General features: G+C 41.5%; 1 protein-coding gene across 4 annotated transcripts in view; it reads left to right on the top strand.

Annotated features, from left to right (window-relative positions):
* The window catches only part of LOC117266197 (proprotein convertase subtilisin/kexin type 4-like), a 227562-nt gene that overhangs the window by 25755 nt on the left and 189479 nt on the right, over window positions 1-12328 (top strand). For all 4 annotated transcript variants that reach the window (XR_013492226.1, XM_078171966.1, XM_078171965.1 and 1 more), the window contains one exon: window positions 598-690. Coding sequence is in view for 3 of the 4 variants with exons in the window: in XM_078171966.1 (XP_078028092.1) it covers window positions 598-690 (93 nt within the window). In the remaining variant the exon portion in view is untranslated. The remainder of the gene's footprint in view (window positions 1-597; window positions 691-12328) is intronic.

Genomic DNA, 12328 nt, shown 5'->3' with positions numbered 1-12328 from the left:
GGGACAGAGAATAGAGAGAATGAATGTGAAGGGAGATAGAATCAGCAAGCCACACACACACACACACACACACACACACACACACACACACACATACACACACACATACACATGCACACACACACAACGCGCGCCTTGCACACAATTGCCGGCGAGTAGATTTCACTTAGTTAGTTCTAACTCTCCCAGGCGGTCAATACGATTTGAGTTTATAAGGCTTGGAAATGAAAAGCCCAGGATAAGGTTAGATAAACTGTGTGCTATTTGATTTCGGCCCACCTCTCGCAGAAAAACCCACACAAGACAGATGGCCGGAGGGGATACGCTGATATCATGTTGTGCAAAGGGTCATATGGGTGATTAAGGCTGAATGCGTTATGTGCTTTGACCCTCACACTGTACGCGTACTGGTCTCTCTGTAATGATGAAAACACTTGTATGATTTTCCAAGCGTCTTTTGCATTCTTATCATATCCTTAGCTTTGGAGGGCACAATCTTTCTAACAAATTCTTAAATAAAAGGCACTCAACAGAGCACATGTTCTGTAACCCTTTATGTCCTGAAGGTGACCACAACATTTGTTTCTATGCTGACAGGTTGGCAGCCTGGAGGATGTGTACACCCTTAGAGACAGCAGGGGGCGCCCTGATAGAGCCACCTTTGAGAACAGTCTTTCAAACACAGGAGGGGTAAGTATTTTAACTGTTCCTTTGAATAAACTCCACTATATAAAATACCCATCACACGTTAGGATCTAAAGAGGGGGATCAAGCTGCAGGTTCCCAAAAGAAGCCGCTCTGAGGTTGTTTTTTGGCCTGACTCGCACTGTCTGTGTAACACAGCGGGAAATGGATTTGTAACTACAGCAAATCAGAGCGTTCAGCTACTTAGACGTGACTGTTTGATACATTTAACACGGCCACGTCAAGGTGAATTCACACTCTGGCATCGGTTCTGATTTTACACAGCATGTATATGCAAATGGAAGTTCATTTGGCTGGCGTTGCTGTTTTAATCAGGGTCTAGTGTTGATTAGCGAGAAGGATGAAAAAAAGAAACAGAGCCATGTGGTGAGTAATGGCTGAAAGTTGTTTACCCTGCTTGTGTAGCTTGTGTGCCTGTTCCATCCGATATCACTTTGCCCCCCCCCCCCCTCCCCCCCTCCTCGCCACCTTCAACAAGCCGTTCTGCATCACCCTCGGAGTGCACAATGCAGCCTCCTCACAGGGCTTCGGTTGCCAGGGAAACCGTCACCCACGGAGACATCCCATGACAGCACAGGGTGAGGGAGGAGGGATGGGAGGGAGGGTAGGAGATGCGGCTTCGGCCCTGTCCGTTCTCCAGGGTGCACCAGACCTTTGGCCCTTCCCCAACACACTGCCCCTTCAGTGACACACACAAACAAAGCAATGGTGCATCCATACACACACGCAGGCACCAAAACACACAAGTAATAGCAAGTGAAAGAAATGGACAGAGAGTAAAAGTGAGAGAAGATTCCCAACTTTGTGATTCAGAGTTATCATCTGAATCAGTGTGCGTGTGATTAATTGAAGTAATTTATGCACAATCTCCAGTGACTCCATGTATGGTTCATGATTTCATTAAACTGTTACTTTAATTACTTTTCTACCATCGTAACTTTTGGTAAAAATGAATTTGCACCCCCAAAATGTCCCACATTTCGTAATGAGTCTTAAAATTAATGGATTGCACAAATAATGTTTTGGGATAATGAACAATTGCATACTTAGACGTTGCATCTCCTAAGCGGGTGCTGTTGCATCCTTAAATGCCTTGTATTGAAATCTGTTTGTTGGCTATGTTCTTTATGTGCACTAATCATTTTTGGCATCAAGGCAAGAAAAAAAATCTTTATCACTAACTTGAGCCCTGTAGGAAACTTATTAAAATAATGCCGTAGTCCTTTACACAATCAGATAGAATCTGCTTTAATTTAGCATTTTTAAGGCTGAAAACAGTCAATATTGTAATAGGTATATGGAGGATGTATTTATGGTGGGTTATGTGTTGCCAAACACAATTACTGTGTGTTGGCTACAGCAGCTGGCCTGCTGCCAAAGCGTGAGCTATACTCCATCCACCCACCTCTGACCAGGCCTCTGTCTATACAGAGCTGTGTGCTGCTTTTCGCTCTGCATTGCACACTGTGCTTTGCATTGCGTTGCAGGTGGGTTACATTACTGGGCTGCCTAATTAGTGCACCATGCGATGTTTAGTAAGCCGTAACAGTGAGACAGTGTTAATGTTAGTGTAATGCTTCCTAAACTGTTCTCTGAGGTAAAAACGGTATTCAAGTAATATGGTAAAATACCAATCCTGGCATCATGCATAAGGCGTGGATGGGTTACTGAACAGGCTACAGGGCACAGACCCAGGGGCCCCGCTGGCCTTCGCCTCCAAAATGTCACTGGAAGAAACACGTACTGACCAGGAAAAGACTTAAAATAACCATAAAACATGTAAAGGAACTGCAGAGAGAAAAACACAGTAATTACAAAAGGGGCAAAACAACCACAAAGAGACAAAAAAATGACCAAAAAATACACAAAATTATCTCAGAAAGATGCATAATGACTACAAAGAGATGCAAAACAATAATAAAAAGACTCAAACGCACCACAAAGTCTGTATTTCTTGCTCCTATGTAGGAGGGGTGATGGGGCCTTTTGCATATCTGTGCCCAGGGGCCCATTGTCTCATAATCCAGCCATGGCCAAGGTGTTGAGTGTGTTACTTTTGGAAGGAATTTCATTTGTTTAAAATAAAAGACTTACTAAAAGATTTACTTGTGCAGCACTGTGTAACAAAAGCATTATATAATGGTGTTTTCATGCATTAGATATCAAGTGGAACTAAACCGAGTTGTTGTTTGTCGTCATAGTTCTCCGTGAAGTTTTGAATTTAAAAAAAGGTGTTTGTTTAAACTTCCGCAACTGGCAAAATCATGTTGAAATCATGTGTTTGCAACATCAGTTCAGGTTGCATCCTCTGAAGAATGACGAAAGGTCAGTTACATTTTGTGGCTGTGATTTTGACGTTTTCTTCTCAGCTTCACAAACAAACCAGCATCCTTTTTATTTAATCTGCCATCAAAATCACTTCTTAAATCTCACCACAAAAGGATGGATATTCAAGTAACGTGCTCTGAAGGGGAGGTCAGACAAAGTCTTTCCTGACTGGAAAGTCTTCTTTCTTTCCCAAAGCTGATGTGCAGTTGAAATGTTGAAATTATTTTGATTGTAACTTAAAATACAGTGCAGTGAGCAGCAGAAACCCTTTACAAAATTTCTTATCCACCACCAAATAACTATCATGCTTACAATATAAAACTAGGTGGACAAAAATAATTGTAGAATAAATTAAAAAGAAATGTTCAAATGATATATAGCTTTCTGGTTAAAGTGGATCGCCTCCATCTGGTTCTCACTGTAGACTATAACAGCTTCACATAATGTTTATCCTAGTAACAGCATGACATACATTAACTTTACAGACCTTGTTTAAGATTTTAACACAGCAAATAGAAGAACTGTATTTACCCTGGCTAAACTGGAATGCTCTGTGCATGGCTTTGGAGTGACATCTGCTTGCTGAACAAACTGAATGAAAAATATAAGTGTCTCTGCTTTGTGAGATTGACTTTGCAAAAGCCGCTCAAGGTCCACTTACTTGCTTGTCCTGGAGCTTTTGACAGCATCACACAGTCATCATCAGTGGAGGAAGTCTGCTCAGTTGTTTCAAGTCTGAAGCCGATGTGTACATACAGTCTTGAAACAAAAGCATTGCAAAATAATGGAAGGTTTCGATATCTTCAGTTATCTGACAAGCAAGCAAACTTGATTTGCTGATGAGGACCATATGTGATATGATTGGAAGCACCAGAAGAAGGGAGTAAGTTGACCTTAAGTGCAGATTGTTCTGTCAACTGCTGTTTCCCAGGGTGTCTGCAGGTCCTTAAAAAGTTTTTGAAATTCATTTTTTAAAATAAATATTAGGCCTTAAATGTCATTAGATACTCTTAGATGTGCATTGGTTAGGTCTTAATTGCAACAATCATGTTAACTAATTTAAATTTAATTTCTTTTTGTCAAAAAGAGTCAAGCTCCTCTTCATGAAAGTCCACCTTCCTGATGTAACAAATCTTTAAATCTACCATTGAACCTAATACTGTCTTTTCACTTTAAACTTGCAGCTTAACCTGTTGGCAAAATGTAGATTGTCCTAACTCACTTAACTAACCATATTCTTATATAAAACTTACCTTTGCACAGGACCACATATACTTACCATAATACTTACCTGCAGTGTTTGAATAAGAAAAAGATGATTAAGCCCTATTTGGACAGGATTAGTTTTACATAGGGACAAGGGGTAAAGTAATAATTACCAGAGATTTTAGTCCCGTCCGAATGTGCCATATCAGTAATCATTACCGCAGGATGTCAGTAAAGATTACCGTGACTTTTACCTTCTGTAAAAGGGTCCCAGACAATTACCTCAGGTAATACTAATCCCGTGCGAATAGACTAGCAGTAAATATGTGTGTAGATATTTTGTCATATCCTGTTTACAAGTGGTTTTTCGTGGATTTTCAAGTATGGAGGCTCTTGAAGAAGCACTCAGTTTTGCACTTCACAGTCGGACAAGTCCGTGTGAAACCTCAGGTACTGTGGGCCTACGACGAACACGATTCAAGTGTGTTCGAGTGTGGTACGCACAGGAAAGCAACGTCATACGCACGTGACTACAGGAGGGGACGGCGGTGCTTGAATGGATTTACCCCTCCCATTTGTGGTAGTTTTACTAATATTTCTTATCCCGTGCGAATTTGCCATTAATATTACTGACATCCTGTGGTAAAATGACATTACCCCACGTGCCCATGTAATGCTAATCCGTTCCGAATAGTGCTAAAGTCCAAAGATCAGTCTTAAATTTGGTTAAAAGTGGTCTTGAAAATGTCTTTAAAAGCATTAAATATAAGTGTCTGATACCTTTAGACACCTTGGTTTCTAAGGTTAAGAATGAACTGTCAAGCTCATTTCCCATACTGTATATATGCTATATCACACACCTGCTGGATTATGTTAATAGTGCTGTATAACTGAAAACTATTTTTGACAAGAGTCATCCTAATATGTTATAAATAATCCTGTCACTCCTATAGTGATATGAAATCTGCCCAAAATTTATATTAGATAGATTCATTTTCTGCACATTGCATGTGTGTTGATCTATCTAATATTGTTATAGTAACATGTAATATAGTACCTGTGCTGAATATAGGAAAAGGAAGGAAAAGGATTATTTTAAAGTAATATTGTAGAAATGACTCCCACAATTGTCAGCTAAGTGTAATTAATAATGTGGAACCATGGCCAACAAATTATCAAAAATACATGTACAGCACAGTTGATGGAAACTATTGTTCATTTCTTTAAAACAGACTTAAGTGAAATTTCAGTTGAACTCATGAATATGATTGTGTTCCATAACAGAGGAATAATAAACACACTTCATAAATCAGTGCAATCAGCAACAGCTGCTGTAGCTCATATCAAACACTGGCTGAGTCAAAGCAGTCCAAAGGAATCGGGCTCTGAGGCTCACATGTGGAGAGCTGTATTATAACAGCCTACCGTTTACAGCACGCACACGCACACACACACACACACACACACACACACACACACACACACAGAATGGAGGTCCATGGTGGTTTCTCAGAGGAGGAGGAGGTTTTGCCACCATGTAATCCCGGTCGATGCAGCCCTCTGTCAGCAAAGCAACAATCAGCTGTTGTATTAATCGCCCTGCTAATGACACAATTAGAAGGGCTGTGGAAAACAGCTCCACACAAACATGTGAGGGCTCAGAGACAACACACAGATAAGGCCACAGTATGCCGCATGCACATTTACACAGCTAACAGCTCGCATACATTCAGACTTAAACAGACACAGAGCATGCACACAGGAATATAACCCCACAGGAAACCACCAGACAGTTAACGCATACACACATAGGGCTGCGGTACGACAGGAGATAATAACATACAAGTGCTTCTCTTTCTTTTTGCCAGTACCTTGTTTACTTTGGGCTCCACCTTCCCTCATTGACCCTCTCCCTAACCGTCCTAACTATCGTACCTCTTGCAGTTTCATTCTCAAACACACAGACATGTCTCTGACTGAACTCTCCACTGACCTTTTACAAAATGTCTCAGATACTAACCCCCTGCCAGCTCCTGACATACACTCACTGGTCCCTGCTGGTGCACCACACACTTAATACACACATACAGAAAACAACTATGCAGACTCTGTCCCGGTCCTTTGACTTTTTTGCTTTGTTTTAACGTCTGTCTAGTTAGTCTAAGCTGCAGATGTGCAGAAGCTGGGCTTTATTGTTTCTGCCATCTGAACAGCAATAAAGCTCTTAGCAGTGGGAGAAATCAAAGACATATCCAACAGAACTCTGTTGTGAAGTTATCACGATATAGACTGAACAACTGAACCAAGTTATGTAAGAAGAAGCCAGTTTTTCCCACAAAGGAAGATGTAAACATCCAAAAGTCAAGGTCAGCCAATCAACAAACCGAACATGACTCCTCCAATTTTGCACCGTACTAACAAAACATTAGTCTCACACTGCTCAATTGATTAGATCAGGGTTGTCAAACTCAATTTAGTTCATTGGCCACATACAGCCCAGTTTTTTTTACAAGTGGGCTAGGCCAGTAAAACCAGTGTATGAATAATAACCTATGAATAACATCAAATTTCCCTTTATTTTAGTGCAAGGAAGTATACATTCTGAAAACATTCCTTCATTTACAAAACAGATGATGAACAGCCTGAGAAAAAAAGTAAGTACAATTTCAACAATATGTCAATTTTTTGTCCACATTCAGTCAGTTGACTACTAACTGTCATTACATGTACATTTTTCCCTACATTTCCACTCTACTGCACCACCAAACTAAAGTATGAACCATTAACAAATCAAAGGTTTGGGCAGTGCCTAAGCAATAGGGTCCCACCAATATTTTTTGAGACAGACGTCTTATACAGATTCTTTTGTACTGATTAACAACATTTTGCACAATATTCATTATCTTTAAATATAACCAAAGTAAGGATTTGTTCTTATTTCAGAGAACTGTATTCTGGTCAGGGTGGAAAAGCCTCTGAAGCAGCATTTTACATGAAGTGGGCTACTCACTGTTCAACTTGCTGAAACCCATGGGCTGTATGTGTGACACCCCTGGATTAGAGAGATACCTCAACAATTCCCACAGTTAAACGAAACAAGTAGTGTCCATGGCATATTCATTACTTTCTTGACCCATAAGTCATTGCATTTTATAGAAAATTACCATCAAGCGGCACTACACCTGTTATGAAATATAAAGATAATTCATAATGATGTCCAAAATCCCACTTGACTGCTCACTGCATTACACAGGGAATATTGAATGAGTAAACAAGGGATTTTGGACACAACCACAATTATTCACATTTTATGTGTGCAGTGAAAACTTGAATAAATGTACTCAGCCATTTAGGATGAGCTTACAAGTTTGACTTGAGGATGTCCCTTGAGAGTTTGTTCTGGAGCATTGACTTACATTTAACAGTAAAGGTCTTTACATTTTGGGGGAAGTTTTTTTGTTTGTTTGTTTTTATAATGAATATTACGCAGTGACAAAACGACGTAATAATTTTCGGAAAGAGGCTGATTTTGCTGAGCTTTCACACAATGAATACAAGCAATAGTCCATTACTGTATGCCTATTTATGAGGAGTATAAAACAACGATAACACAGAGGCTTTGAAGTCCAAACTAAAACAGCAAACTTTTACTACTTTCAACCTTGACAAAGGCAGCGCATGCAAGATCCACTCCTTTGATTCTCACCTTTCACAATAAAAGCCCTAGCTTACTCTACTCAACTGTTGACCAGAGAAAACTCAAATTCACTTGGAGCATTTTGCAAAAAGGAAATTCAGTATCTACATAAGGGTGACATGACACTGTCATAAATATGACATGGCACGGTCATGAACTTGTCACAAACATTATGTACATGTCACAAATGTTTATGACTGCTGTCATTAAGTTTCATTCAGTTTTTGTAATGACAAGTTGACATTATTTGGGTTGTCTTGATTATGACAGCTTGACATTAATCAAAGTGACATTACCAGAAGATGTCTTTGTCATAACAAGTTGACATTAAATTTGTTTGGGATGTCCTTATATAATAAGGACATCCCAAACTAAGGCGGTCATGAAAGTTTATGACATGTACATAAAGTTTATGACAAGTTCATGACCCTGTCATGTCATAGTTATGACAGTGTTATGTCACTCTTATAGATACCTTCAAGTAAAGTGTTACCGGAAATTCTCTAAACAGTAGCTTTGGCTATACAAAAACTTACCTCATTCAGACTGCCACACTGCTCTGGGTCAGTATCCCTGTAGTTGTAGCAAATTTTTATTACTCCCAGCAAATCTATTTGTATCAAACCTTGTATTGAGTAAGTGTTACAACTATTGCAAATTTGCATTGCTGCTGGTATAAATAGTTTGGATGCAAAATATTCACAGGCGAGTATTTCACATTTTGGTGTTGTTGATTTGTCATGCTGGTGTGTAAGCCCGTAAGACTGGAGTTTGTGTCACCCATACTATGTCCTCCAACAAGGCAGATGCTTACAGTAGCCATCCGGCTCTTGATTTGGGCAATGTAGGTTTTAGGTTTTTGGGTAAAATCTAACTGCAAAGTTCCCAATTGTTAAACAGAAGCAGTAAGCTTTTTTTCACTTTGAGACATTTTGGCTTGTCCTAGTGGGAAAAGCATAGGTGTTACTAATAACTTTAATGATGGCTCAGTTCTGTTCAAGTGTGCCAGCAAGCCATGATGGTAAACCAGCATGCGCAACACCAAGAGCCTAAAACTGAAGCAGTTAAATCAAATTCAGCCATCATTCATTTTCTTACACCTGTGCTTTTCTTACTTTGGCACTGTGAGCATATTCTGTGAAAAGGCTTACAGAACGTTATTACAGCAGAAATTTTAGGATGTAATAGTAGAAAATCCACAGAAGTAAGAATTAACATTATATGACTGCATTCCATTTAGGCGAGCTCGTTTCAGGGGTCTGATGTTGTGCATGCTGGTTTTCTGTCACAGCTTACAGCGACACTTAGATAGAAATAAGGCATTGTTAATGTTGTTAGCAGGACTTGTGTTTTTCTTACAATGACATGTGAAGTGTCTACTGTGAAAAAAGTCTATTCACTTTTGCTTCTTTTACTTTTGTTAATGATCCACATTGTTTAAAAAGTTGGTATTGACACCTGGTCTTTGTTCACCATGTGATGGAAGGTCTGGAAACCACTTTGTGTGTTTGAATGTTTGTTACGGAGAAGATTTGAGTGTGAAAATTCAACCTCTCTCAGACTGAAATTATTCACTGAAGCTTTATTGTCTTTATATTGTCATTGACGAGCCTATATTCTCTTTATACCTGGGTACTTTGAATGTACTTACTTTTAATGTTCAATTTTAAATGTAATATCCTTGAGTTTCATATATATGGCTGTTACATTAAGCCTCACAAACAAAACAGGTGGTGAGCTAGAAAGCATTATTTAGCTAGTTTTACAGATGGGCTCTCTCTCTCTGTCTCTCTCTCTCTCTCTCTGTCTCTCTCTCTCTCTCTCTCTGTCTCTCTCTCTCTCTCTCTCTCTCTCTCTCTCTCTCTCTCTCTCTCTCTCTCTCTCTCTGAGTCTCTGTCTCTCTTTCTCCCACCCACTCTTCTATCCACACGGGATAGAAAATACATTTGAATTTTCCCTCAATGCTTCCTCACTGCTGAAGCATTTGTGTGCTTTTTTCTCTCCTTAGTTTTCTTTCTTTTTTTCCACATTTTTTGCTTTTTTTTTCTCTCTCTCTTTTTTTTTTAAAGACTCCAGTCACATCCGCAATCCCGCGGCCCTATAAGGAGCTTTCACGCTTTTTGGTTTGCTTTAGATGTTTAATACCCCCTCTCTTTTGTGTCAGGGAGCCGGAGAGGCGTTAAGAAGCGCTGATAAACCCCACTTAGATCCCTTCCTGGCCCGTCACCCTGGCCTGCCGGGCCGCTTTAGCAGGGAACTGATCTGTGACGGCCTGCCACTCAAACTGAGCACTTCTGAAGGCTGACACAATGGAGTGAGCAACACACCAGAGGGCCCGGGGGTGGGTGGGGAGGGCGGAGGCAGGGAGGGTGAGGAGGAGGGAGAGGAGGCCAAGAGGTGCCCTAAAAGAAGGCTAGAGGAGGGGCCAAAGTGTATCTCCTTCTTATCCTTCTCCTTTCTTTCAATGTATGCAATTTCTCCCTCCCTATCCTTGCTGCTCGCGACTGTAGAGCTCACTCATTTTTTTTACGTGCCTCTGTGTTTGTTTCAATGTTCATCTTCTAGTTGCTGTAACACACACACACATACATACACACACACACACACACACACACACACACTCCCTCTCCTCTGTCTTTTTCCTCTCTGTGGTCAGGGCTATCAGCCTGGCAGCCAGAGATGAGAGATTGAATGAAGAGGCAGAGAGTAGATGGGTAGGGGTGGAGGGTGACGGGGGGTTGAGGTCCAGATAGGGATCAGCGGTGCATCAGGGTCTGGGTGCCGGTTGGTCATGTGGCGCGTTCACTGCTGCGTGGCATCATGGGTCCAGCCAGGGCCAGGCCGGGGCCGACAGAGCCTCAGGAGGCTCAGCGCTGTGATTGACAGGCGGGGGGGGGGGGGGGGGGTTGGGGGGCATGCGGCCACTGCCACTGCCATCGCCATCACTTTCCCAGGGGGCCGTGGGTGGGTAGCGAAGCCCAAAATGTCAGCGCTGATATCTGTGCGACTCGGCTCGTATCACACTGCTGCAGCTGCCTGCCATTCGCCGCATCCACTCATTCATATAGAGACATGGGAGTATTATGTGCACTCACACACACACACACACACACTTTCTGTCTCACCACCTTCCTCAATCATTCACTTCTTTTCTATAGAGCTACATTTGTGCACACACACATACAGTGTATTCTTCATGGGATGTCGGCAAACACACATTCACGCACGCACTTTTACTCCCTCCATCTTACTGTCTTTCTTCTCCTCCTCCTCCACGCATTCACATTGTGTCTCTGTCAGTTCTACCTCAGCCGTTCAATCATGCAAGTGTTCCACGGCTCTTTTCTTCCTCACTGCTGGAAAACAATTTTTCCAAATAAGGTTTATTTTTTTCATAGTCCTGCCTTTGTCTCTTTTCACTGATCTCAAACGTCATTGGCTCGATCAGTCTCCCTTTCTATTTAACCAGGCTTTTATTTTGAAGGGAGAAATATCAGCATCTTTTGCATTTCACACTGAAGTTACACCACTATACTTAGTATTACAGCATGTACTAGGCAGCCACTGAAATAAGCTCTGTTCAGAAAATGTGCGCTTCTGTTTGGTGATGTCATTTGCAGTGCATTGTGTGTGCTATGTAGGCTTATCTGTACTTTTTATCTGTATGTGTGTGTGTGTGTGTGTATGTGCTGCCTATATGTCACAGCTGGATGATGAATGCGCCGACAGTGGAGGGGTCAGTGTCACAGACAGTGTGGTCAATTGCCCCTCGTCCCCTGAGTTTAACCTTGAGCAACACTCCCTAACGAGTCTCAATCTGCCATTAAGGCCCACACCCACAGACACAGACACGCACACACACACACACATTCCCCAGTGAGCGTGTGCCATTAGTAGCTGGCAGGGCCTGGTTTGACAGAGAGCGATTAGCTCCCTATCATGTGTATTGATCACCGTGTCCTGGCTGCTCCTCCAGAGGAGGGGCTGGAGGGGTTTTACAAGGTAGTTGTGTACACACACACACACACACACACACACACACACACACACACACACACACAGAGTCACATCCTTGTTGCCTGTGTGTATGTCTTTGTTTAGTTAAAGGAAATTTAGATACATACGGGGGGGGGGGTTGAGCGTATTACAGTATTGCATGTTGCATCATGAATTCTGATTACATTTGAAGAAAAATACCAGTTCTTGTAGTTGCAGTTATGATCAGCCTAATATAAACACCAATGTGAGTACATTAGCAGAACTGTATACTGTATGTATCACATGTACTTCCTGTCTGAGGTGTTCTGTGTTTAATATCACACATGAAGTGTTCTTAGGTCTATCAGCCCCCCTTACCCTACCCCCGTCTTCCTTGGGTAGTTTAGACCAGCT

The sequence above is a fragment of the Epinephelus lanceolatus genome, chromosome 10 (genome assembly GCF_041903045.1).
Source record: "Epinephelus lanceolatus isolate andai-2023 chromosome 10, ASM4190304v1, whole genome shotgun sequence".
Lineage (NCBI taxonomy): Eukaryota > Metazoa > Chordata > Actinopteri > Perciformes > Serranidae > Epinephelus > Epinephelus lanceolatus.
The sequence above is the reverse complement of the archived record's forward strand: the minus strand, read 5'-3'. Positions and strand labels throughout refer to the sequence as shown.